The sequence below is a fragment of the Phyllostomus hastatus genome, unplaced genomic scaffold (assembly GCF_019186645.2).
Source record: "Phyllostomus hastatus isolate PE091 unplaced genomic scaffold, TTU_PhHast_1.1 phas_scaffold_216, whole genome shotgun sequence".
Classification (NCBI taxonomy): Eukaryota; Metazoa; Chordata; class Mammalia; order Chiroptera; family Phyllostomidae; genus Phyllostomus; species Phyllostomus hastatus.
This window is the reverse complement of record NW_025334018.1, coordinates 4,294,973-4,322,812: the sequence shown is the minus strand read 5'-3', so window position 1 is coordinate 4,322,812 and position 27,840 is coordinate 4,294,973. Positions and strand designations below refer to the sequence as shown.

Below are 27,840 nucleotides of genomic sequence, written 5' to 3'. Positions count from 1 at the left end.
GATTTTTAACCAAAACCTCAGTTCCTGTGGAAGAAGTACACTTGGATTAGTTAAATAAAAGTCGAGTAGGTCTGAGGGTTGGAGGGACTGGTTCTTTATTTTAAAAAGACGTTTGTCAATTTTCAGTATCAAAATAGTTGTACTATTGGTTTCTCTTTCTCTCAATCGGCCCCCAAAGAGACCACACCAAAGGAGAGGACATTTTAAGCCAGGAAGCTGCAGGATGTGAACCTAACAGACCTCACAGAAACCTCACCAATAAGGGGGGGGGGGGGGGGGGGTACTGGGTAAGGAAAGAAACTTAAAGATCAGCACACTGCCGGCCCAGAGCTTTCACAGCCAGATGGGGTGGCCAGTGCGCCCCAACCCCAAAGAAGCAAAGTTTCAAAATAATATAAAATTTAAAAACAGTTTTGTACATAAACTATTCAAGATTTCTCCAGCACTAACTGATGCGAAGCACAATGAGATGGCACTTTTAGACACAGCAGCTTCAGACCCAGAAAAGGGCGATGAGATGATTTCATATGGCTAAATCATTGGCAAAAACCTAATTTTCTTTCTTCAAGGAGGCAAATAACTGGTTGCTTCAACATGATCCATTTTGTGAACCATTGAGAAGGGGATAGAGATGGGACAAGGATTTGGTCTCAGAGAAGTATCACCATTTTAATTTGGTCACTTCAGATTAAAAAAAAAAAAAATTGCCCAAAAATACCTTAAAGCTGAAACCTGAACTTTTTTTTTTTGGCTAACTCCTCCTGGAATCACCTTTCCAGTTTGGCAGGTACTCTGCACAAAGCAACGACCCCCCCCCCATAGTGGAGTCTTTCTCTGGGCTCTGTTTGGCTCTCAATAAGGCAGGCCCTTCCCTCTTTCCCTCCTCTATGGAGAGGGGGCAATATGAATGAAGTTGAAAAATTATCTTTTAAAAGTGAAAAAGGGATTAAACCGCTGCTTGAGAACTGTGGAATTATTTGGAATGTTTTACAAATGGTTGCTACAACAAAAAAGGTAATACAAAATCTGCACATCACAACATGCTTTTAAAGACACTTTGCATTGTGCTCACATTCCCTTAAATGTTGTTCCCAAAGGTGCTCAGCCTCTAGCCCAACCAGAATCTCTGGGAGAGGCAGAGAGTTTGGCGAAAAAGACACTAGGTGGGAGTGGGGGTAGGGAGTGGAGGGTAGGGGGAAGCGAAAGGAGAAAGCAGCCTTCCAGGTAAAGATCAGCCCTCAGTTTAAAGGTCAGCTTCTGGCAGGCTGGCCTCAGGCGGAGTCGGGGTCAGAGGGAGGAACGTCGGCAGGGCAGGACTAGGGTGCTCTACATCTCATTCAGGTCAAGCAGAGTCTGGTCCAGCATCCTTTGTGTACAGAGGTGTTCCTCTTTCGTGCACTTCAGTTTATCTAATGGGGGTAAAGGAGAGACATTACAAAATCAGAAGTACATTTCAAGATCTACCCACTCTGAGAACTGCTCCTGTTGCGGGGAAGCTGGACTAATAAAGCAGCTGCCTTCTCAGCCTCAGAAGTGAACTATTGCATCAGTCCATTTTGCAGGGCCTCAGGCTTAACCTACTGAAGTTGCAGATGCTGCTGTATTTCAGGGGGAGTTGGGAACCTTATCAGTCATTTCTTTTCCCTCCCACACCCAACCAAGCCTTCCAGCTTTCAGAGGATGCAGCTTTAAACATCAACCATCCACTCCCTTAAGGCTTCACCCAGAGAACAATACCTACTTGAATAGGTTCACTGGGGTTTAACCATTGAGAATAGGGGTGGGTACATTTCTACCAGTAAAAACATCAGGGTCTCAACTTACAAAGAATACAGGGGGAGTTTCATGTACTACAAGCTTTCCCCAAAACGTAGAAAGGAAAGGAGTAATTGATGGGATAAATAAAAGAACCCCCATAGTTAATTTAAATAATCTCTAAAGAAAACAAAGCCAAGAATACTACCAACATACACATATAAGCAAAACCTTGAGACTGTTGCCAGGTTTTTGCCCAGAACTACTCTGTGACACAGTTACTTAAACACAAAATCAGGAAAAAGCAAGAGGGAAATGTCAGTAAGAAAACTAGCAGCTATACATCCTAGAAAATCTCATCTGCCCAGAAAGCAAACCTCTGTGACTGCTCTAGGGAGGTAGGAAAATACTCAAATCTTCAATTCAGAGATGACGGCACACAAATCCATTAATACTCCACACCCTTTTCCTTCCCTTCCCTTTTTTGAACCATCAGAAAGGCCCACTACTGGGCCTTCAGATGAAGCAGTTACAACACCTTGTCAAGTCATTCCTTTTATTGTTAGAAAACATCCATGCAAGGGAACACATCCTACATTCAGTACACAAGTGAACAAGCAGCAAGTAAGGGTGTAGAACAGAACATTCACTACAATCCCTCAAGCCCCTCCCTTTTATCACCCACAGTACTCTTAGGAAGTCAGCAATATTCTAACTGCCCCAATGAAAAAGCAATTTGCTTAGGGCAATTTAGTAACTTTTTAAAAAACAATCAGCTTTTTTGCTGGGGTCCAGGTCAGTGGTGTGAGCGATAAGCTCATTTTAATGGGCATCAGGGAGCCCTGCCATCAGTCACACAGATCATGCAGCGTTAGCTTCAGCTCATTAGAAAGCAGGCGGTTTCGCTCAAGTTGGCTGTAGAGACGCTCTGCAGCAGCAACAGGAAGGAGAGAAAACAAGAGGAAAGGAGAAAGAGGAGGAGAAAGAGAAAAAGGGAAGGTTAGTAGAGTACCAGACAAAAATTGGAGACTTTCAACTAGCTGGCATTCATAACATGCATCTGTGAGGCAGAATGGATGCAAGCAGAATTCAGACAGAGGGCAATTGAGATCGTCAGTCAGTTGATGGAAAGACCAACCGAGGAATAAAATAAAAAATCAGACCAAGAAGTTGGAAGGATAACATTTTGAGGGAGAAAAAACATCTCCTTCACAGTATTTATCCCCTGGGCTGAGGAACAGAGACAAGTGAAACAGGGCAAAGAAAAGAATACAGTTGAAGTATAAGAAATACATTTGCAATAATTAAGGGTTGGAAAGGACCGAAGTGAACAGTTGATCCTTTTTTCTGTAAAAACATTTAATACAGCATTATGAGTGGTAGATTGGGACGAATATCCTTATACCAACTCAATCCTACACTTTCTAATGCTTCTTGTGGGTGTTGGAATGGACCACCCACCACACTGGTTAATTCAATCAAAACCCATCTTTCCCTTTTCTTAAATTTTTTTTTTTTAATTTTTAGAAAGGGGAGAGGGAGGGGGAAAAGAGAGGGAGAGAAACATGGATGTGAGAAAGAAATATTGATTGGTTGCCTCTCGTACACACCTCAACCTAGGACAAAACCCGCAACCCAGGCACATGCCCTGACCGGGAATCGAGCCACACTGGTCAGGGTCCAACTTCCCTGGGGTTAACAGTGTGCCCCGCTGCAGGGAAGGTCAATTACTGGTACAAGCCAATTGAGACTATCCAATTCTGTTTTTTCACCCTCCTTTGCAGCTAAGGGAGATCATGTGACCAATTCTGGTCAATGAGATGTAGGGGACAACCTGCTGGGAGTTTCTGGGCAATTTGTAGCCTTCCTTCTTGCTTTTGAACGCTGAAGTGATGACTAGAACTACATATTTCAACCTTAAAAGAATGAAAGAATCACAGAAAGCCCAGCTATATCAGGCTATAGTTGCTCAAGTCTAGACTTTTAATTATACAATGAAAATAAATCCCACATTTATTTTGGCTACTGTTATGCTGTTTCTTTCTTTTTTAAAAAAGATTTTATTTATTTTCAGAGAGGGAAGGGAGTGAGAAAGAGAGAGAGAAGCATCAATGTGTGGTTGCTGGGGGTCATGGCCTGCAACCCAGGCATGTGCCCTGACTGGGTTGCAGTCGAACCTGCGACACTTTGGTTCACAGCCCACACTCAATCCACTGAGCTACGCCAGCCAGTATGCTGTTTCTTATAACCAAAGCATTCCCAATACAAGTAACTAAGTGCTCAAGTCCCCTGGCTTTGTCTGGATTTTCTACTTGGAGCACACCTTCAAGAGAGGTTACAAAGAATCCAAATGCATCTGACCAGCAGAAGAGTAACAAATTTGGGGACAGGAAGGCTAAACTCCTTCCTAATCTACTAGTATCAGCCTTCAAAGTTTACAAACACGTTTCTTCCTATGTTTCAAAATTATCTCAAGGTCTCAGTATGGGGGGGGGGCACGCGCACGCACGCACGCACGCACACACACACACACACACACACACACACCCCTTCTCTGCTGTAAAATCAATTGGAATGTGGGCTGACTACAGGCATTGCTCAGGCACCTTCCCTTCTTGGCTGAGGTTTCCCCAGCTCCACCTGGAAGCTAAGGCCACTATGGACCCAATAATAGTTTCCACTCTATGTACACTACCAAAACAGAATGTATGTATGTATGTATGTATGTATGTATAAAAAGACCCTAGAAGGAAATACTCAAAGATAATAGCTTGATAAAGGGGCAGGAATTAAGAGTGAACTTTTAAAATTGAACTGCCCTTTAAAACCTGTGGTTCTCAATATAAGTGACACTGCCCCTCCTCTCCCCACAAAGGGAAATTTGGAAATGTGTGGAGGCAGGCTTTAATTATCATGATACCAAAAGTTCACCTTTGAGAAACATTATATAGTCTACAAGCTCCATGAAGCCTGGAGTTGGATCCGTCTTATTCACAGGGACACCCCTTACATATAGATTCCATGTGCAGCCTAACTCCTCTGTAGTGTCCATATCCCAGTTAGTGTGACCACCACTCCTGTCTTGTAAAGAAGGTGTAATCACAATCTTACCCCTCAAAATAGTCTGGGCAATGAAGGTTTCAATCCATTTAAAGGAGAAATAGAGAAGTGGGAGCATTTTATTGCCTGACTCATTTCCAGAACGCACAGTTCCCTAACATTTGCATGAGGTCAGAAAGGTAAATGTGGTTGTTCTCTCACAGAACTTAGTAAGTTTCTAACTCTACTATCTTTCTAGTGACCAAAAATTCAGGATCAGATACCAGCTCATTAAAGTTCTTGGTTCTCTGGTAACAGAAAAATAAAACAAACCAAAGTGGATCGAGCTCGGGCTGCGAACCAAAGTGTCGCAGATTCGATTCCCACTCAGGGTACATGCCGGGGTTGCAGGCCATGACCCGCAGCAACCGCACATTGATGTTTCTCTCTCTCCCCCCTCCCCCTCCCTTCCCTCTCTAAAAATAAATAAACACACAAAAATCTTAAAAAAAGAAAAAAAAAAGGCAATCCATAGAATCCATTTGGTCTGATGTTCATTTTAGCTGTGCCTAATTAGGGAACAATCTCATGAACGCTAGACAGCCTTAGACTTCATCATCGGAATTAGGTCAATTTCATTCTATAAAAGGGGTGAGAGGCTCAGAGTAAAGGGAACTGTATCAGCTTTAAAGCCTCAAAGTCCAAAGAAAGTGAAAACAAACAAATTCTGCTTTTTTTTTATTCCCCTCCCCCTATATTAAGGCTGGGGAGTATTCAGATACCACACCAAAGGGAGATTGGGTGGGGCTAAGATAAGGCTTCGTGAAGTAACAGGTCAGTTCCACCCAGCAGGTAACTTGGGGTTTGGCCACTTTTGGTTCTTCATTCCAACAATGATAATGAGGAAGTGAAGAAAACATATTATCAGACTGTGGTTCTTTCTTACAAATTAAGAAAAGAGGAAAAAGTTAAGAGGTCAAACACTTTACTCTGAGATTACCAATGATGTCTCACCCCCTTTCCCATAGGGGGCTAGGCTTAGGTATCACAGGATATAGAGTATTAAATGAGTGAACTTAACAATACACAGTATTTTAAATTTTACTCAGCTTCCCTGGCTTGCAGATCTCTACCCTTGCTTACACCAGTCATGGCTATGGGGAAAGATGGGAGCTATCGGAGGAATAACACTTCACTCTTCTCCTTATCTCCTCCCCATTCTCTCCTTTCCTTTCTAAGAAGCCTTTCTGCGTGTCAAAGTCAACTCCTGCCCAAATACTGAAACATCTAGAGTTGTACTGTCCAACGCAGTAGCCATTAGCCACATGTGGCTTACAATATTTAGGTGAACTAAAAGTAATAAAATTAGAAATTTAGCCCCTGAGTAGTATTAGCTGCATTTTGAATGCTCAACAGCCATATGTATCCAGTATCTACTCTACTTTCAACCAACTCACTCTTTTGCTCCTTGAAATCAGTCTCCTCTCCTTGTTCTGAAGGCTCAAAATGTACCCTTCAAATTAATAAAGTATCAATGACATCTTACTTCATTATCTTCCTTCTTAACCCGTCAAAGTTGAGAATCACTGGAAATCACCCAGCCTTGAACTTCGTCAAGTATCAAAGCTACTCATTCTTTATCTGTCCCTTTGACCAATTTTATTTGGCTTCCTCCTCTAGATTTTCCTCTTTACTTAACTCTTCTTTTTACATTTACAATTATCTTTTAGGGTTATAATGTACTTCCCTGGCCTAAACTGTCTTGTCACTTTTGTAAATTCCCAAATCTTACATGAACCCCTCCCCTACAAGCCCCAGGAGTGTTTCACGGGGACACTCACCAGTTTTTCAAATGTATTTCCGCCCCCACCTTCCCTGCCTCCCCAGGCTAGTACCATAGGGCCTCCCTACACCTTTACCATTGCCATTTTCTATGCCTAAAACCAGCCCTCCTTGACTTTTCTGGCTCACATTTGGCGGCCAGGCACTTGAAAATACCCGTCTCCACTACCACCTCTTTACCACCATTACTCTAGCTCAGATTATCGTCTCTGGGAAAACTGCAATAAATTAACCCAGCATTTCTCAAAGTGTACAGGCACTGCTAGTGGTAGGTGAGAAGGTGTCAAGCAGCATGCACTTGTGAATTTATATTACTTTAATGTGCCTTAGCAAAAACACTAGCACGCATCAAACCTTTGATTTCAAGTTAGAATTGTGCAGAGTAAGAATAAAACAAATTCCAAGACGAGTGAATTTTTAAAGAAAATAATAATGTAGGCAGCAAGTGAATACGGCAAGTCTCCAAGTGAAATTTCAGAATCACTGTCTTAATGGATCACTTTGATAGTCTACTTTGATATGTGTGTGTGTGTGTAATCCCCCCCAATATATTCATAACTCAGCTGCCAAATTAACTCTTCTCATATGCTACACAGACTGGACATATCGTGTCCAAAATCTCCAGTGACTTCCCAACTTGTAAAAATAAGATTAAGCCCCCAGCTTGATTTCAACACACGTGTCCCTTGTATGTCCACCTTTACAGATACTGTGTCCTTCCCGTCTCTATGCCTCTGTTCTTCTGCTTCTTTTTGACTGAGATGTTCCATGTCCACTACACCTCAAAGTTTGCTTGTCAAAAATCCGAACTTTCAGAACCCAATAAAAGTGAGGGGCAAGTTTTATTTAACCTCCTTAAGTACCTCTTATATGCCTCCTTCCCTGAGTCTTTGTTAAATACCCCCACAAGAGTCATTCACCTCCCTGTATCACCTCCCACAGCACTTTATTATTCATGGCACTTAACAACGTATCTTTTGCTTCATATATGTTTTCTCACCTACTAGATTCTAACAACCTGTGAGTAGGAAATGGTGTCCCCACCTTAACACACTGTGCCTAGAAGATACTAGTAAGTGTCAGCGGAATAACTGAATCTGTACCTTCACCTCAAAGGCTGTGTGGCAGGAAGAAATGCTATTGAAGAAAAACCCAAATTCTGTGAAACCTGAAGTTTTAGATACGGGAAAACCTCTCTACTCGTCTGTACCTGGTCAGAAGTTTCCAAAGTGCTGACCTTCAATTCCGTAATATACATTTACCATACTAATGCACGCAATAAATCATTACCACCCATGCACGCTATTTGAAATAGGTAGGGTATGCTTAGGTTCCAGTTTTTCTTTCTTTAGAAATTTTTTTTTAATTTATTCTAGAGGGAGGGAGAGAAACCGATCCACTTTCCACCCATTCATATACCCACAGACTGACCCTTGCATGCTCCCTGACTAGGGATGGAATCCACAACCTTGGTGCATCAGGACAATGCTCCAACCAACTGAGCAACCCAGCCAGGGCGGTTGTTTTAGTTTTTCCAGTAATAATAATTTTTCACTTGTCTCATAGCCCACTAGCATATAGCAGGAGGCTAACAGTAGTAAGCCTCAAATATCCAAGAATAGTTTCAGGAAGAAAAATGTAAAACTTGAAAATTCTATCCATTATGTGTTTTTCTAAGATTTGGGATAAAATAATTAGTTAGTTTTAGTGGTAATATATTTGGGTCCACCAGATGTTCTAAGGATGCACCATTTGAACCACTGGTAAAGGGTAAAAATGTGTATCGGGAGGCATTTCAATGGTTTCTTGGCCTTACTCAAACAAAGGAGGAGAACCTGAATAGAGGATGGAACATTCCACGTGGCATGATTTAAATGGACCCTGGAAGTAAAGGATTTAGACCAGGGATGTCAAACTCATTTTCGCTGGGGGCCATTAGCCCCGAGGCTGCCTTCAAAGGGCCAAATGTAACTTTAGGACTGTATAAATGTGACTACTCCTAAACAGTTAAGTGAGAGCTCAGCACTGCCGCGGGTAGAAACAAGGTGCCAGGCCAGATAAAACAACGTGGAGGACCGGATTCGGCTCACGGGCCTCGTGTTTGCCACCTGTGATTTAGATCGTCTTATTCAGCCTGAAGAGTAAGACTACAGCGCCTCTTCACACCCCCTACTCTGATAGACTCAGATTAGCTGAGTTTAAATGTCAAGAAAGAAATAGACACACACACAAAAGTGGCTTTGATTATGTAAGTCAGAGGAAGGAGAGCCTATGATATCTATTCCCCACATCGCAACCCCAAGGTTCCTTCTTAGGGACAGCTGCAGCTTTGTCAATGACCAAATGCAGGGTGGCATGAAGCTTCCAGCAGCTTAACATTTTAATTCGGGGTGGGGGTGAACAATACATAAGTTGCTTTGTGGCCCCCTGTCCATCCTAATGCCTTGGGGATGAGTCAGGCTGACCCAAAGGGAATCCAGAGTGACAGTGGGGTGTTGGGTTCCCCGCAGAGAGGGGGCAGATCCCGAACAGAGCAGAAACGGTGGAAAGTTATCTGTGTGGAAAAGTAAGGAGACTCTAGGTGAGAAGGACTGGCATCAATCTACACAACAATTTGGGAGAAAGGAAGCAGAGAAAAAGGAAGAGGCGGCAATAGGAATGATTTGAGAGCCAGACACTACAGCCTGAGTCACTTGGCTGCTTTTCAGGGTTAGTGGGAAAGACACAAAGAGGCAGATTAGCATCAAGATCAGGGATCCACGGCAAACAGGTGAGGTTCCCAACAACTCTTTTTGGTGCTTGTTACTACCTGGCTTGCTCTGGGACTAAAGTTTGAGAATCATTTTCAACTTGTAGGTAAATTTGACTATTTCCAATTTTGGGTGTTTCCTTTAAATTTTGGCATCAGGGTACAAATCACATATACACAGGAAGCCAAGCCTATGTTTTGTTACATAATGCCAGGGCCCAAGTCACTGGTTCTCCAGGCCGTATTTCCTTAGTTGTACGACATGATTCAACCTTTGGCAGTATCCCTTCTGAGAAGACCGGATTTGAGAAACAGTAAAATCAGTCAGTGTATTAGTGAAGGCACTATGAATACAAATTACATGAAGATGATCCAAGATTAGATGCCTTCCCAGCTTTGCCAATAAGTAACCAGCACCAATGTTTTCAAGATAAGGGTGGAGAGTCTAGTGTCCAAAGAATAAAACCAAAGCATACTATGCATAGTCCACAGCCCCGCCCATCCACAAGCCAAGGTCCCAGCCCCAATCTGCTGTCAGATAGTTACATAGAGGTCATGTCATTGAGGGCGTGGTCCAGCTCCTCGCTAATGGCCTTGTACTTCAGTTTCTGGGCATAGAGCTCATCTGGACAGGCACAGGAACCACAGGGAGGAACGAGGGGACAGAGTGAAAGGTATCAAAAGCAGATGAAGAGAGGGAATCATTAGAAATTAGGGAGAGTGTGACTGTGGGTCTAACACCACAGTTAAGAGCACATCTATACCAGCAGCCATTACTGGCCACTTTCAGATCCACTGTTCCCCAGGACAAACTGGACTTCTTGACACCTCTAATCGACTGTAACAAGGGTTGAGAACCTGGACATAGTCATAGAAATTCCTATTACTAAAGGCACTTAGGCGGTTACCACTGCAATCCAGTTAACCCAATCTCTAGCAGTGATAATGCTTAATTTAACAACAATTAAAAACAGAGTAAGTACACAAGAATATCAGACGCTTCTCTAGCTACCCAGGATGACCAGTATTCTTGGCCCCTCTGTCCTATGGGTTGCCTCCTCAAACTCTCCCAAAGAATATTCTGCTACCCAGAGTCAACCAGAGGAGCATAATTCATAGTTGTCAGAGCAAAGTACATTTTACCCTTGTTAAAGCAGACACAGTTGCCAAATTGTGGGGACAGCAAGTATTTAGCAAGCCCCTGGCATCGGTCAGCTCTGAGACATTGTTATTCCATAGCTGCCTCTCTTGCAGAGGTCCCCCACAACTTGAGTGGTGACCAGAATTGCCAAAAGAAGCCATGGAGAGACACATGTTCTCGTTGCCTTCCCAAAATATGGCTATCATTTCAATCTAAAGATTTAAGACTACTAAATTAGTGATAAATGCAGCCATTATCAGTAACTAAGGAAAGAATGTCAATTCTAGAATGTTAGGTAAAGTCTTACTAAAGGAAAAGATTAAATGTAGAATGCCAATTCTATTCCAGGGTGTGATCCACTCCAGCTGGGTGTGACTGGGCACAGGACGCATGCCCAGTCAGTACTGGCTCCCCTTGGTGTCCAGGGAAAAGGGATAATGGTCAGTGGGAAGGTCTTCCTCTATGTTTCCATATTTTAATCCCTCTCCCAGGCTCCATACCTTCCAAGTCATCAATTGTCTTTTCCAGCTTGGCTACCGATCTCTCAGCAAACTCAGCACGGGTCTCTGCCTAGGGGAAATATGAAACCAGTCAGAATCAGAGATGAACAAAACGAGTAAGAGAAGGATGTCTGTATCTCTTCACTGCCTACTTTTATACCTTTCAGAACCAAAGCCAGGCAGTCTACATAATGCCTTATATACTTCTAAATGTTTGGGTACTTCCCCTCAGCTCACCTCCTTGAGTTTATCGGTAAGAATCTTTATCTCTTCTTCATATTTGTCTTCTTTTTGAGAGTACTGTAAGATAATTAGAATAAAAATTTCAAAGTAGAAATTACACAGACAATACCCTCCCCGGCCCCACATTTACTCTTACATTGAATATCTTCTTGGAATTTAATGTGCTGAACGGTTGGTCCATAAGAAAGAGCAAGGCCCATTTCTGGACAATAGGTCCTTAAAATTCACTAATCAATGTCCTCAGAGCCATGCTACCCTTTTTTTTAAATGGACCTACGCTTTGATCTTATTCAGATCAACCTACTTAACAAGTAGGTGCTGTGATACCATAAGCCACATGGCTGAAATAGTCTCTCATGATGATAAAGACAAGTCTTATGTTTTGATGGCTTAGTAGGTCCCCATCTGATGCTATCTGCTGCCCCCATCTGTCTGCTAGAAAACCTATCAGGACCCATGATTACTGCTGTTTGGCACAGCAGTATCAGCCTGAGAACACAACCGCCAGGAACCTGAGACCATGAAGTTATTTTAACTAAAGCAATCAACGTGCACAGGAATTAGCATTAAACCCAGAATCCAGATAGAAGGTAGGTATGGGTATGTAGGAAGAGAATACTGCTCAGCAGATAATGTAAGGAATGAGGTTCTCCAGTCTATCATTAAGGGTAGGGCTGGGACCTGGCTGCTATGGCTCGGTGGATTGAGTGCTGGCTGCGAATCTAAGGGTCACCAGTTTGATTCCCAGTCAGTGCACATGCCTTGATTGCGGGCCAGGTCCCCAGTAAGGGGCACACAAAAGGCAACCACACATTGTATTTCTCTCCTTCTCTTTCTCCCTCCCTCCCCGCGCTCTAAAAATAAATAAATAAAATCTTTTAAAAAAAGTGTAGGGCTGGGCCCAGGCCCCCAAAGCCTGTCACTTTCACAAACCAGCCCCTACCTTCTCCGCCTGAGCCTCAAGAGACTTGAGGTTGTTGGTGACATTCTTCAGCTCCTCCTCCAGCTCAGAACACTTACTGTGAATATTTTACATACCGCAGGAGAGGAAAGGGGAAGAAGAAAAGAATAAAAAAAAAAGGGAGAGAGACACACAGACATGAATTGAACCTAAATGTAGAAAGAGTTGGAAGGCATACCAGGGAAAAGTGAAAGTCCCAGATAATCTGAGCAAGCATCAACCCTCCTCCCTCTGCCACAGACCACATCGGGAGCTGGATCCTCAGCAGGTTCCGACTCAGAATGTTTGGATACCAATAAAGAAAACTCTTGAGAGAAATCACTGCCAGGAACAAGTGATAACTTCTACCTGGGGTGGAGGTAGGAACAGATGCCCAACCCAAGAATTCCCCAAATTGCCCAAGGGAAGGAAGAGACCCTGTGGAGAGGCAGTGAAGCAAATAGAAAAGAAAAGGAGAAAGATGCCAAGAAGTGGAAAAGAATGGAGCATTCCATGAAGAGATGAGAAAGCACTCAAGTCAACCAGTGGAGGGGAGGCAGCTGCAAAACAAAACCAAAACCACACCATACATATAACCTCTCTGTGGGTTTAATGGTTAGTACCTTTTCTTCAGCAGCACTCAGACACTTCAGGGTCTGGTCCATCAGCCTGATCTGCTCATCCATCTCTCGGCAACGGCTGTTAGTGATAGTCACGGGGATCGCACAAGCCAGGTTGTGGGGAGGGAGAAAGGTCAAAAGGGAACACAGCAAGAAAACAAGCAGCAAACCAGGAAAAAAAAAAAATTTTTTTTTTTTTTTTCAAAAAATGGGAAGAAAACACCACAATGGTCATGATATGTCATGTCTGAAGAGAGGGGAATGCAAGGTAAGCACAAATACATATGCACCAGCACTTTGTTACACAAGGCCCAGAAGGTGCCAACAAGGTGGCTGCTCATGCCTGCCCTTGACCTCAAGTTCCCCAGCAAATTGGCAAAGTGGTAAAAACAGACAGACCTTAAAGTCAGTGCAGCAACTTCACTGCCTCAAGGAGAAACAGCCCCCCACTCCCAGATGGAAAAACCCAGTGAGGCCTTCCAGTAAATGGTTCACCATTTATCAGTTTTTATTTTCCCTCAACTTATAAACACTCTCTGCAAGAAATAAAAAAGCCTGTCACTAGTCAAGAGTGAAAAAGTGCAAAGCCATTCATAGGGCCTATAAAAGGACTATAGACAATGCCCACTCTCTAGGCCCTGTTTAACAAGGTTGAATGAATGCTAGCTTATTCACATTAGTGCCCAAGCCAAAGGGGAAGGGAGGGACTGTAGGGTAAAGATTTGGCGAGCAAGATACTCACGACTCTGCCAGCTCGGCTCGTTCCTCTGTGCGTTCCAAATCTCCCTCAATAATCACCAACTTACGAGCCACCTATGGGAGAAGACCAAGGTACAGGTCAGCAAAGCAAAGGAAGAGCTACTTCCTTTCTCACGGTTCTCTTCAGAGCGCCGACGTCACTGACAAGGGAGGACAAGGGTGTCTTACCTCTTCATACTTCCTATCTGCCTCTTCTGCAATGTGCTTAGCTTCTTTGAGTTGGATTTCCTGGAGTTCCATCTTTTCTTCATCTTTTAATGCTCGGTTTTCAATAACCTTCATACCTCTGCGAGAAACAAACAGTAAGGATAAATGTGGTACCGACACTCTCAGGAATCTGTCATCAGCTCCACCCCAAGGGACTCAGAATTGCAAGTATAAACGACCATCTCGCCCTGACTGGTGTGGCTCAGCTGGATGGGCGTCATCTCACAGACCCAAAGGTTGCCGGTTCAATTACTAGTCAGGGCATATGCCTGGGTTGTCAGCCAGGTCCTCCAGCTGGGAGCATGCAAGGGGCAACAGGTTGGTGTTTCTCTCCTCCTCTTTCTCCTTCCCTTATCCTCTCTCTAAAAATAAATAAAATCTTAAAAAGAAAGAAAAAAAAAAAAGGCCATTCCTCTCTGCCACTCAAAAAGAATTCCCATAACACCCCCACCTTAGTTCATTTTGTTTTAAACTTTTATAAAAATAATTCACATTTGCAAAAAAACCCTAAGTAGTTAAGTGGTAATTAAAGGGTATAAAGTGAAAGTTAAGTCTTTCCACTTCTAGTCCTGCTTATCAGAAGTAGTCACTTCTCAATCATTCCCGAAGTGTTCTGCATAGATAGGATGCAAAAACCTCATCCCCACTTTCCCATTGCCTAAAGGAATCCTATGCTTCACTGTTCTGCAACTTGTTTACCTTACTTTCTGTAATTTGGACACTACTCTGTAAGAGCATACACAGCAGGCCCTTTTGAATTCTGAAACGCCTGTTTGATCCCATGCAGGACATCACATACCTCTGTTCTAGTTTAAGTCACATATGGCAAGCAGCCAACTGTCCATTTTTGACAAAGATGAGTTGTGCTTTGGTTCAAGGACTATGCTTCTCAACCTTGAGCACACATTAAAATTGTTGGAGGAACTTTAAAAACATCCACGCCAGGGCCCCTCTCACAATGGATTCTAAGTGAAATGGAGTGGGATCCAGGCATTCTGGTATTTTAAAAGCCCCCAGTGATCCCCATCCCTGACTCCCACGTGCCTAACAGTGTAGCTGCGGTCAACATTTTATAACACCGACTGCTGGGCTCTATCCCCAGTTTTTGACTCACAGATCAGGGTAGGGGCTGAGAATCTGAATTTCTACTAAATTCCCAGGTGCTCTTGGTGTGGAATCCTACTTTGAGAACCACTGCTTTAGAGAGACTAATCTCATAAATAAGCTTAAGATTCAGTAAGTGGAGGTGATCCTAGTGATCCCATTTAAAAATCAATTCATAAAGAAACACCAGTTCCAAGAGGGTCCCTGTAACCCTTATTCTGTCTTCAAGTGCAAAGAATATGCGGAACAGAAGGAATGAGGATCCTGCAAGATAGCTATTTTAAAAAGCAGATCTATAAGGAAATCTTGATTACAGCCATTATGAAATTTCTGTTGAAATGCACATGTGCCACGCTTCACCAATCCCCTCTACACACCTCTCGCTTTCATCAGCAGCTTTCTCAGCTTCCTCCAGCTTTTGCAGGGCAGTGGCCAGGCGCTCCTGAGCACGGTCCAGCTCCTCTTCAACCAGCTGGATCCTACGGTTCAAGGAGGCCACCTCAGCCTCAGCCTGTGTTTGAACAGAAGAATAGAAAAAGGAAGCAGAGGCACGGTGAAAAGGATAGAACTAACTATGACAGTAAGTTTGGGGTTGACTACCATGAAGGAAGCTAGAGTCAGGGTAGAACCTGTCTCAGCTCTTAGATGTAAGATCTGGCAGACGTGATTTTATACACACACGTGCACACACCCACAGCATTTCCCACCTTCTTCCATCAACGAACTCCTGGATGTACATAGGAAGAGTGTTTTAAAACTCAGTTCCTTGTCTGGCCCAGTGTCAGTACCCCGCCTTCCTGGACTCAATTGAAATTCCTGATCACCCAGAGTTTCAGAAACGGTAGCCAGTGAAGGGTTCCTACTGTCCGAGTTCTGGCTTAGAGGTGTTCTCACACTTCAGTGACTTTCTTATAAGTGCCTCAAAAGGGGGGGGATAAACAAGCAAGGTTTCTCAAACAGGGAATCTTGGATTATCTACTAATTTGCACTTAACTCAAGTTGTTAACCTCTGATTACCCTACCCTAACACACCAGCAGAAGGATGACTAGCCAAGAGAATGATGTTTCCAAAATAACCTTCCAAATCAGAAAGTGAAAGAATGGTTCACTGGGTATCTACTACTCCCTACCTTTTTAAAGTTGACAACAAGGAGCTTCTTCTGGCTAAAATTACCTCCTTTGATGACATTTCAAAAAGAGCTGGGGGACAAGAGAATGTCTTCTCCATGTCCACCACCAAGCCTCCAATTTCTGAATTTTGACTACTTTCTGTTCCACTAGTCGTCCCCTTAGCCTCGTGGCCTCGCCCTCCAAGTACAGTTTAGGGCAATCCTCTCCCTGGCCTCCACCCTGTAATCAAACAGACTACAGTCCAAGAAATCCCATGCCTCCTCCTCGGTAAAGGAATGAGAAACAAGAAGAGGAGGTAGCTGCAGGTAGATAAGTTCTACTGGTAGAAAAGCTTTCCTCCTATGACTGCCTTTCCCTTCCCCACACCTTTACTGGTGGCAAGTATGCCGACTGCCACAACCATAGAAGAATTTAATCTGCCCCGCACGCTACCCAGTTCAGATGCTTATCCAAGTGCTAGGTAAACACGATCTCTCTTCCACAGCCCGGATTGTGCCTGAATTCTATTACCCTGATTTCCTCCTGGCAGTCAGGGGTGGGGGCAGCTACAGAAATAATCTGAGCCACTAGCCCCTATAGGGAAGGATATAGCCCAAAGACTCCTGTTAAGAATCAGGTTATGTGACACAAAATTTCTAAATACAAACATGGGAGATTCAAGGGACCAGGCAGGGGCGAGATGAATATATAACCACCAATCATAGGAAAAGAAAATCAAGAAGTCTACATAAGCTGAGTGTACCAAGAAACCATTTGTGTCTCTAACTATACAATTCAAACTACCACAAAGACAAATATCCTCTGGCCGTGTCTCTTCCGGGAAAGCAGATGTCTCCTAGGACAACACCCATTTCACCCCACAAACCCAGAAAGTCATGATCGCAAGAACAGGCCAGCCTGTCAAGCACGGCCAGTATAATTCATCTCACACCACCCCATGCCTAGAACTAAAAACCAAACCAAACCAAACCAAACCCAGATTTGGAGGAGAGTCATGTATCTCAGTCCCCTTCCAGCTCACCAGTAGTTACCCAAAAGGAGTAGAAGATAACAGGCTATGGGGGCAGGGTGCAAAATTTCCATGACAACAAGCTGGCTCTGGCAGTTTCTCCCACAAATCAGCAATGACAATAGAATTCTTCTCAAGGCTGAAAAGGGAGGAGGAGAAAACACATTTTGGTGCCCTGGCGAGAGCATGCACACATTAAACAAGCCTGTGTCAAAAGCAGAACCCAAGATGGGATGGGTGTCCCAGTACAAGCTTTCAGAGACACACATGCCCCTTGGGGTGTAGTGGCTGTTCTCCCATTCCCACCCCCCCAAGGGGTCAGTTCTCTTTAAAATGAAACAAAAGCTTTGCTGAATCAGGATCTGTTATTATGTTTAAAGAGAAAAGGAAAGACACCAGACTTTTCCTTCAAACCAGACTTACGCAAAATGCCTGTCAGAGTCCTGCCAAGAGACCAAATGGGACTAACTTCTGGAAACCAAAGTGGGAAACATGGCCCCGGGAAACATTAAGTTTTATGCTATTCTAATCATCCTAGGTGTAACACGCCAGATGGGATTTCGATCTTTTAGGCCTCCACCTCTGCCCCAGCTTGGAGGATACACTCGAGGGCCTTCCTATAGGTAGTAACAGAATTCTCCGCTGCCCAAGAAGCAAAGATCTCAAGAGGAAAGGGAGGGAAACAGCAGCAGTTCAGTCACAAGAGAAGATGGCTGACACCAGCTTCAGTCGTGAAATGAGTTTGGTTTAAATACTACCATCCTCCACGCTAAAGAAGTTCCCCCAGCACACCACGCCCCTTAAGGCAAGAAACCAAAACCAACAGGGCTCTGGTGCTAGGAGGTAGATCAGGGCCAAGGACAGAGGGGGAATTAGCCTAAATCTGGCGTTCTGCTACTCTGGGGTTTCTCTTTTTAGACAAAAGCCACAGATAAAACTCAAAGGAAATGAGTAATGAAGTCAGGCTTGAGCCCTGAGAGTGAAGGACTGCTCCAGTTCACTGTGTTCACAAATATATCTACCCGGGGAGATACCATGTCCTTGGGGACTTTAATTTCACCAAGGGGAAGGCAAGCTGGAAGGGAGCAGAGCTATCAGCCCCAGAGTAAACAAAGGTGGAGTCTAAATGGAGGCACTCAGAGCAAAGGGCTATTTGCCTCTCCCCTATGAGTGTGTGCTCTAGTGGAGGGAAAAATGAGGTAATCAGCAGGAAAGCAAATCTGAACCAAAGACAGGTGATAAAACCTGTCGCTTAGCCCTCCAGACCCCACATATAAGAACAAGGCCCACCACAGCCAGACATTCCAACAGCTCTAGAGACTAGGAATTTGGGAATAAGGCCAGAATTGAAGCTCCTGCTCCAAGCCCACTGACTCCCTCAACAGCGTTCCTGAAGTGTTTCCACCACAAAAAGAAGAGAGAAACACCATGGGAGGCTAGGACAGACGGAAGATGAACAGTACAATCAAAAGTGCTTGAAAAGGTAAAATTTTGCCCTGGCTGGTGTGACTCAGTGGATTGAGCGTTGGTGAAGGACCTAAAGGTCACTGGTTCAATTCCCAGTCAGGGCACATGCCTAGGTGGCGGGCCAGGTCCCTAGTTGGGAATGAGAGGCAACCAGTTAATGTTTCTCTTGCATATCAATGTTTTTCTCCCTCTTTCTCCCTCCCCTCTCCCTAAAAATAAAGAAAATCTTCTAAAAAATGGTAAATTTTGTATTGCATACACAGGGTCTGGCAGAAGTAACACCTACTTGAATATGGTAGGGTAATAATATGGGTGTAATACTTTATAGTTTTAATTTGAACATTTCACCTAAAATATTCTCTGGTGTGCTTGAGTGATATTGTTATGTTACAGAATTACATGCGTACAACTTTGTAATAAAAGATTTTGTAATAAGAAAGGGGTGTTATTTGTGCCAGACTCTCTATTTTTAACACCATCATGGGCGGGGGGGCAGGAGCAGGAAGATAAGGAAAAAAGACTGCATTTAAATATTATGTTGCCATCTGTTTGAGCTCAGCAAAGGAGACTCAAAATTGCTAGTAGGCCCTGGACAGATAATTCAGTTGGTTAGAGCATCACTGAGATAGGCCAAGGTCGAGGGTTCAATCTCTGGTCAGGGCACATACAAGAACTCAACCAATGAATGTATAAATGAGTGGAACAACAAATCAATGTTACCCTGCCCCCCTCCTGTCACTCTCTCAAATCAATGTAATAAAATTTTTTTAAAATTGAAAGTGGGTCTGACAAGGTGCCACATTATAAAAGGTCAATCTCCATGCCAAAGCAGGAAGGCAAGATGGACCCCAGAACAACTCTGGAGCCTAGAGTCAGCCAGCTTCCCAACAAAGGCTGAATGTTCACACAAAGCAACTATCAAAATATTTAAGTGACAATCTCACTAACAGCATGCCATCAGGGATGTGCAGAGCTTCCGGTGCCAGAAAGAGGTGCCTCCTTAACCCACATTCCACAATGTCCTAAGAGGGTAACGGGTAGCCCCACCACCCCTCTTCTCACAGAATATCTCCTCCTCAGGAGGGGTTCAGAGTTCACTAGAGCAGGAAATCAAAAGATTAGACTCCCTCAAGCTAGGGAGTAGAAGATACTAAGTTTCATAAATATTTAACTATCACCCTACTTCCCTATCTGAGGACTTCCTCCCTAGACCTCAGTTCAGTAAGAAAATGTGACAGGCTCTGAGGGAGAGAGTTGATGAAGAAACATCTGAGGCTGTCACCCCAAAATCAACAAAGGTGAAAAAGAGAGCCAGATTTTCCTACAAGGAAAATTACCAAACCCTGGGAAGCGTGGTGTGTGTGTATGAGATATCAATCCATCCTAGACCCTTCCTAGGACACCTATACTTAAACGTTGAGCCTAAGGCTGCAGCTACTTCCTTCAGCCACCCTTTCTCTTCCCCTTTAAGGGCATCTAGTCTCCAGAACAAAGATGAGACAGTGTCACTAGTCATAAAGTCACCCAGCCAGTCCATCTCACTGAGTTGATAATTAGAAGTTACTGGCAAAATGAACAGAGGGAAAATCCACTTAGAAAAAAGTGACAAGCTCCCAGCATTTCCATGCCCAATTATAGAAAGAAATGAGTATTCTAACAATCTCTAAGCATTAACCTAGAGGGCAGCTGCCCCCACCCTTTTCCCCCCTCAAAAAAACATTAATTCCCAGCCACTCCCCAGAGCAGCAGCCAAAAAGAAGGGGGGGAAAAAAAACCTACCAAGGGAAAAAACAACAGGGATCACCAATAAAACCGTAAGAGTTCTTTCATTGGGTCTTCAAATTTTAGCAAGTTTCCACCCTCACAATCCTCCCAAACCAAAGCCTCAACTCAGGAGATCAGTTCCACCCACTAGACTGCAGGCTAGAATTTGGAAAATCTTAAGCTCACTAAAACTACTCCCTCACTTCTAAACAGAAAGCAGTTTCAAGAATCACCATTCATTCCATCAACATTTTATGTTCCAACTTTCCGTTGACAAATATTTATTGAATTTAAAAGGCACTAGTAGGTAATTAGGAAAGTAACACTACTACAGCTCCCTGGGATCTCATTAGTCTCTCTCCATCAACCACAGTGCCCCGTCAACCAGAAACCTTGACAGAAGTTGGCACTCCATCTGATTCTCTGCCACACATACTCGCTTATCAGCTCTGCTTGGAAGAAGTGTCCTTAACCGGTTCAGCTTGCACTGATCAATCACACTTCACCAAAAAGGCCTAAAAGTGGCAGAACGTTCTGCTTTCCAGGTCCTCATGGGTAGGGCCAGTTTTTTAGGCTCCAACATTTGCACTAACGTATGGGGTGAAGTACCACCCCCTCCCCTCTCGCTTCAAGTCGATCGACAGAGTGGATTTAGTTGCTGCAAGGGCTCCCAGTAAGAGGAAAGGGCCTCAGACCGGAGGATGGGAGGCGGTGCTGTGGCCTCAACCTCCTTCAGGGAGGGCGCCGCGCTTCCTCTCGGCCGACTGCTGCCTCATTTCCTGAGCAGGAGGAGGGAGCGGAAAAGCTGCCAGCAGGCCAGGCCGGGGGCTTTCCGGCTGTTCCCACCCCCAAGCCCCACCCTTTCATAATATCTCAGGCCCTGCCCATCCCCAGACCTGAGAAAAACCCACCTCTAACCCCTTGGGCCGGAAACCTCAAACGAGAGCAAAGTGCCCCCACCTCTTTGCAGGGAGGGGGGAGGGAGAGGCCGTTGAGCCCCTCCCCCCGGCCGCGCCCGGCTTCGAGGGACTGAATGAATGAGCTGGAAAAGAGAAAAATCACTTCCCAGGCCCCATGAGGCTCAATTCCTTCGGAGGTCAAGGCTGCTTGGCCCGAGCACCCAGCTCCCCCTCGCCCGGTTGAGGTGCAGTTGAAGCCAAGCCCCACCCACCCTCCGGGTTCCAACTTCATCCCGGAGTCTACAATCCCCTTGAGAGCTGTACTCTGCTGCAAATAAAGGGACCCAGTTCTGTGTCCCAGCTGTTCCAGCGCCTGCTCCTCCCTCACGCCCCCTGCTCTCTCGGTACCTGTTCCCGGGCCCGCCTTTCTCCCTCCACTTCCCGCTGGAGGCGCTCGGCCCTCTCCTCTGCATCATCGGCCTGTTGCTGCAGAACCTGGATCTTGCGTTTCACCGCCTCGATGGTGGTGATCCCGGCCATGGTGCCCAACCAGCTTCTGGTCCCGCTCAGCTTCCTGCCTCCTCCGCTCGGCGCTGCAGCCGCTCCTCACCCTACTTCCGCCTGCTCCGCCCTGAAATACCGGAACTCACCCACGCCCGGATGTGACGTCACCGCCGCCTCGCCCTCCCACCGCCAGGCAGGCGGGATGGTCGGCCACTGGAGGGAGCCTCGCGGCGAGGAGCAAGGGGCGGTGCCTCCCAGTCGCCCTAGGCGACGCTCGCGGGCTTTCCCCTAGGCCAGTAAAGGAGGGCGGGGTTGGGAAAGAAGGAAGGCTACCATGGTAACCCGAAGGCGCATGGTCTAGCCTCACTGGTCAGGCAGGCTGCCTACAATGGTTGGCCAACTGCTGTACTGCCCATACCCCCCGCCACTGCTGACCCAGCACCACCTATCCGCTAGGGCATCCTGTAGTTCTATACTCTAAATATCCTGCAAGCCTCTGCTTCCACTCATCCCACGCTGGCTCCAAAACCAGGTGCTAAAAAAAACAGACTTTTTGGGCCTCGACTTCAATAGAGCCTCAACTCAGCAACCTCCTTTTAAACCCAGCTCAGGTAGGTTCTCTCCCATCTCCTGAAAGTCAGTGAAGGAAAGTATGGGTCTGGAAGAGATGGGCAAGTTGGCAAACTTCTCATTCTGTTTGGCATCACTTACGAACTTAAGTTTTCTGTTTAGAATACTAGCCTTTCTCCTGTTACCTTATAGAGTCAATATGTGCCAGCGATTTACCAATCTGCCAGCTCCTCCGTTCCTTAAATGATTTGAGACTTGGTAATTAATCATTGCTTGCAATAACTTTTCTGGGTGAGGAAGATTTTATGTCCCTATTTTATCAGGGAGGAATCCTCTGTGGTGGATCACCGTTACCAGATCTTTTGTGCAACAGCAAAATATGAGTGCCTGGAAAACTGTACTGGGGGCTGAGCCTCCATTCTGTGCTATAACCTTCACCAATTTCACTGCAACTTCTGCTTCCAGGTACTCTAAGGAGCTATTTATGAATTAGAAACTGCCCCTACGGCACTGCCATGCAGGGTTTTTCAAAGCACAGTGGTAAACAGACTTGAAAATTTTGTCTTCATCTTCCTACCTTCCTGATAACTAATAGTAATAAATTTCTCCTCTGTTGCAGCTCTCTTTTGCCCTAGAGAATTAGGGTGTAGAGTAGGATTTGGAATTAAGAATCCTAGCCCCTAAAAGGACTAGTAGGTAAGATAGTTGCTGCCCTCAGTGCCTGGTTCTGAGGATACTCCCTCTGGAGATTCTGTCTTCCTATCTCCTTTTAGAAATACTGAGCAATGAGACTATTCAGAGGAAACAACTCAGTAATTAGTTTTCTTGGTAGAGTAACCTGTATACTTTGATTTCCAGCCCAGGAATTGAGAAGGTAGAGAAGGGTTCTGAGCCTCAGTAAACTCTACCCTGATAGCAAGGGTTTTTCCAACTTTCTTCGAAGTGTGTCCTCTGAGTGCTGGTCAGTAGGGGGTACTATTGTACCTCCCTTTGCACTAGTGAAAAAGCAGACTTCATCTTAGGCAAACCAAAGGGGGTGTTGAGAACACCATGCACTCCTGAGACTGTTAGATTTGAAGAGACGGACAATCTTCTCTTGATCCAGGGAAACAGGTGGATTGACTCTGATAGCCTTTAAAAGTATGATGGATGGGCGGAATGGTATCCAGTGCTATTGTTTTCCTGGTGACCAACAACACAACAGTATATCAACAGGTCTGTCCTTGTCCTTCCTCTCCCCATCCCTCCCATCTCCTGTACTTAAAATAGGGTGTAATGACTCCATGTCATAAGCATTGCATTCCTCTTTGGCCTTGTTTTACCCTAATCCGTTTCTGATTTCATTTTGTATTGAAAGGACCTTAGATTTGATTATACAACAAAGCAATGTGAACGTTCTGCCACTGAACTGTACATTTTTAAATGGTTAAAATGGCCAATTTTATGTTATATACATTTTTCCACAATTAAAAAAAAAGAGAGAGAATCTTAGATGAACTCAGGAAAGAACAAACGTTTGGACTAACTTTGCCATACCCTTGTCCTTTCTTTGTTCAAGCAAGCCTAGCAAATCGTATGCTTTCCAGCAACTTTTCTCAGATAACCAGAACTCCCTGTATAAACATGCAGTTATTGACTCTCTTCTCTCTTCCCTTTATCTACATCAAAGTAATATGCTCTCTTTACAAGTTCATTAATCTCAAGGGCAGAAACTGATCCGTGAACTTCCTTTGTATTGGACAGAGTACCCTCCCCACAAAGATGCATATATTATACTGCTGATGACTGACCCTTGCTGGCTATTTTAAACCTTGTTGCCTTCTCTTTGTTCAGGGCTTTTCCCAATTGCTATACACACCTCACTTTCCTTCTTTGACCCTTTAAGGCAGAAGTCAGAAAATTTTTGTGTAAAGGGCCAGATAGTAAACATTTCTGGCTCTGTGGGCCATAGGGTGTGCTAACTACTCCCTTATAGGAAGAGAGCTAATAGACAATATGTAAGTGAATGGGCATGGCAATGTTCCAATAAAACTTTGTGTAAAACCAGGATGAGGTAGGATTTAATATCTCACAGGTGGTAGTTTGCTAACCCCAGCTTTGAGAAAAGAAACCTTTCTTCCTGCATCTTAACCAGACCTAAGAGATTTTTGCCTCCTGCCATTGGCCTTCCTTTCTCATTTCTTGTTCTACATATCTCATATCTTTGAGGGTGCCTCCTGACTTGGTGGGAAAGCTAACAAAGGCAAGAGAAGTTGAATGAGTTTCTTTTTTAACACAGAGTTTACATATTTAAATGGTTTTTGGCCCTGGCTGGTGTGGCTCAGTGGATTGAGCGCCAGCCTGCAAACAAAGGGTTGCTGATTGGATTCCCAGTCAGGGCACATGCCTGGGTGTGGGCAGGGTCCCAAGTAGGGGGAGTGCAAGAGGCAACCACACGTGTTTCTCTCCATCTCTTTCTCCCTCCCTTTCCCTCTCTCTAAAAATAAATAAATAAAATCTTAAAAAATTTTTTAAATGTTTTTTGGTAGACTCCTATGTAAATATGAGTTTTTTCAAATGTATATATTCATGTGAGATATGTATATATTTGCTATACATATATGAGTATATCAAATGAGTATACTGAGTATAGATGGAAGAAGACGTGTGCATGTACACACACACACGTAAAACAGGACAGAATTCATCTCCAGGAAATTCTGTATCTTTCCAATGATATTTACATATTGTCTAGAGCCTCTAGGTCACTCTCTCCCAAGATCCCAAGGTTAGACTTACTTATTTGTTCTCTTCATTGCTCCTGTAAACACCAGCTCAAGCCTACATACTATTTCAGTCTAAGGATTTTCCCAGAGATTTGTTACCCAACATCTCCCAAAACTGTTATTAACCTGGCATTGTCCCAGTTTACAAAAACTATCCCCATGCCTGTTTATTAGAACCAGAATGATCTATCCATTTAAACCTAGAACCTAGGTTAGGTTAGGCAACTACAGCAGGCCATCAAGTGCTTGCCCAAAGCCCTAGGGGTAACCTGTGGAGGTTTTTTTGCAATTTTATGAGAAGGGTGAATCAATAGCTTACAGTGGCATAACCTTGTGGAAATTATGAATATATGTAATGTATATGATCTGCTTTGTGTCTCTGACCTCTGGCATGGTGTATTTAACAACAATCACCACTTCCTCTGGCCACTGAAAGTGGTGGAAAACCACAGAGGAGATCAGAAACCTAACAGCAAAAAGGCCAAGTGTGAGGATTTGAAAACATTTGTGAATGTCCCACTCTGTCTTTCTAGCTATTTTCCAAAACCAAATGTAATTTTAAAAAACACATGCTCCTATTCTTTTTTAATTTATTGATTTCTTTAGAGAGAGAGAGGAAGGAGGGGAGAGAGAAGCATTGATTTGTTGTTCCATTTATTTATGCATTCATTAGCTGATTCTTATATGTGCCCTGACTGGGAATCAAACCTAAATCTTGGAATATCAGAACAATGCTCTAATCAAATGAGCTATCCAGCCAGGGCCCTGTTTTCCTATTAATTCAGTACTGAGAATTGAGTATTTCCATTAATAGAGGACATTATTTTTGTTATTGCTGTTAAGATTCCTATGATACTTTTCTATAGTAGTCTCTCATTTATTTTTGTGGTAAACTTCAAGGTCAAAAGTGAAGGAAAGTAGGTGATTATGGAGAAAATAAAGTGGAAAGAGAATTTATCTTATTTTCAAATGGGAAAATTCAGCCCTAGAGAAGCTGAATAATTAGTCAAGACGACAGAGTAAGGTCTGATAGCGATGCCTTTGCCCTCTTCTAAGATTACCCGACATCTAAGATTCTGTGTTATTTCTATTACAGTCTGTCATTCTAAGGTTCTCTCTGCTGCCCCATGAACAATGCTGCCTATGGCATCTCCATAGCATAAAAGCAGATGTCCACCTTGGCCAAGATAAATAAACCCAGACAGGGCCAGGGTCAATGTGACCTTCTTTGCCCCATTATGAAATATGAGCTGGCTTTGCTGGGCGGTTAAGAGATGAGAGATTCCCTATTAATACACGCATCTATGTGCCAAGCCTTGGAAACAAAAGCTAAGAATGTGGCATGGGGGAGGAGGTAGGATAAGTGATAGCAGTCTGAACTTAGAGTCCCTTTCCTTTGTCCAGGTCCTAGGAAAGATAATTAAATTCCTAGGTTGGAGTGAGACAAAAAAGAAATACTTCTGTGTCTAAAGAAAGTATATGCCATTCCAAGGGTATGTCAGCATGCGATTATATACAAAAATGGTATGTGGGTATCTATGTCTTATGTTCTGTGAATTCACAAGTATATATATGTCCCAGTGTGTCTGCAATTTAGTCATATTAACATGAAGATATTATATGTGTTGATGAAATCCACCCCCCACCTCTCTAATACTCACATCAGCTGCCTTCTTCTCTGCCAGCTCCAGTTTCTCCTGTGCATCCTTCAAAGCTTCAGAATACTTGTCCAGCTCATCTTCAGTCCCTTTCAGCTTCTTCTGCATGGCTGCCAGCTCATCTTCTAGCTATAGGAGCCCCAAGAGTCACACACAAGACGTACATACACAACAATGCAGGCTCAGACCCTGGGATCTTCCTGACAGACCCCTCAGCTGAGCTTCTACTTTATCTTCCCCAGAAAGATGTACTTTCTCTCTAGTCACTTCCAGCCAACTGCTCCAGGAATTATGCTGGCTTTGGCCTATGACCCAATTATCTCTGATCCTAAGATGATCAAGCCATGCTGGGTTTCTAAGACTCTGGGATAATAAATAAATTAAGGTATAGGTGCCTATAACTCCATCTAAGGGCAAAGAGATGCTATATGCCAAGCTTCCACCTTTTCCTCTAGAAAAGTGTTCTTCCAAAATGTGATCTACTCCCTCTTAAATCAAGGAGACCCACTGTATCTTAGAAGGGGGCCACTGACTTTCCCAAGATCACACACGTAGTCTGAGTCTACCCTAGTTGTCCTCTGCCTATCCAAGTAAGCTTGGGGAAGCAGATGAGTTTCTCCCACCCAAATAAGGAGCTGGTACCAGTGGTCACTGCCTTTTCCATGAAAATTCTTCCATTGAACAGTCTTGCTCGCCAGTAGGTGAGAGACACCAGTGCTAGTGCCTACCTGTTTACTTCTTTCTTCTGCCTGCTTCTGCTCAGCTTCAGCTTGCTCTGCCCGATCCAGAGCATTCTCCTTGTCCAGCTTCAGCATCTGCATTTTTTTCTTGATGGCCTCCATCGCGAGCAGTGACTATTTGTGAGCTCACCTGTGAACACGGGGAACTGGAGACTAGGGCAAGAAGGGAGGTGCTGCTGGCTGAGTGAGTAGGAGTCCACCAGACTTGAGCCTTTATCTCTGCTCATGGCTCCACCTCTTGTTCCTAATATGGTCCTTCAGGCTCCTTCCAGTCCATCATTGTTCTCCTGGGAGAACACAGGGTGAGACACTTTGATGGACTGACATCACCAGCAAAGAAAAAAATTGAGAACAGCTGAGGCTGAGTTTAGACAATGGAAAGTGGGGGAGGGGACAGGCTCATGCTGACCCTGAAACTTTCCATTCACTCTGGG

General features: G+C 44.2%; 1 protein-coding gene across 11 annotated transcripts; it reads right to left on the bottom strand.

Moving 5' to 3' along the window:
• Window positions 1-78: 78 nt before the first annotated feature.
• Window positions 79-27,608, bottom strand: TPM3 (tropomyosin 3). Of its 11 annotated transcripts, none has more exons than XM_045861669.1 (10): window positions 27,395-27,607; window positions 26,670-26,795; window positions 15,277-15,410; window positions 13,757-13,874; window positions 13,572-13,642; window positions 12,833-12,908; window positions 11,264-11,326; window positions 11,027-11,096; window positions 9,932-10,010; window positions 79-1,409 (listed from the first exon to the last, which is right to left on the bottom strand). In XM_045861669.1, exons 1-10 carry the CDS (start codon window positions 27,506-27,508, stop codon window positions 1,406-1,408), a joined length of 855 nt encoding a protein of 284 aa, XP_045717625.1. In that variant the 5' UTR covers window positions 27,509-27,607; the 3' UTR covers window positions 79-1,405. The 11 variants fall into 11 exon arrangements, with proteins under 11 accessions (XP_045717625.1, XP_045717623.1, XP_045717621.1 ...); XM_045861668.1 differs by lacking the exon at window positions 79-1,409 and adding an exon at window positions 8,988-9,190; XM_045861667.1 differs by lacking the exons at window positions 9,932-10,010; window positions 12,833-12,908 and adding an exon at window positions 12,213-12,288.
• Between the last annotated feature and the right edge of the window lie 232 nt (window positions 27,609-27,840).

Coding starts and splice junctions, on each gene's coding strand:
- TPM3 (XM_045861671.1), bottom strand. CDS start 27,508: ATGGAGGCCATCAAGAAAAAAATGCAGATGCTGAAGCTGGACAAGGAG. Junction 13,643..13,756: donor CAGATAGGAAGTATGAAGAG/GTAAGACACCCT, acceptor CTTCTCCCATAG/GTGGCTCGTAAGTTGGTGAT. Junction 12,289..13,571: donor CGAGCCGAGCTGGCAGAGTC/GTGAGTATCTTG, acceptor AAATATTCACAG/TAAGTGTTCTGAGCTGGAGG.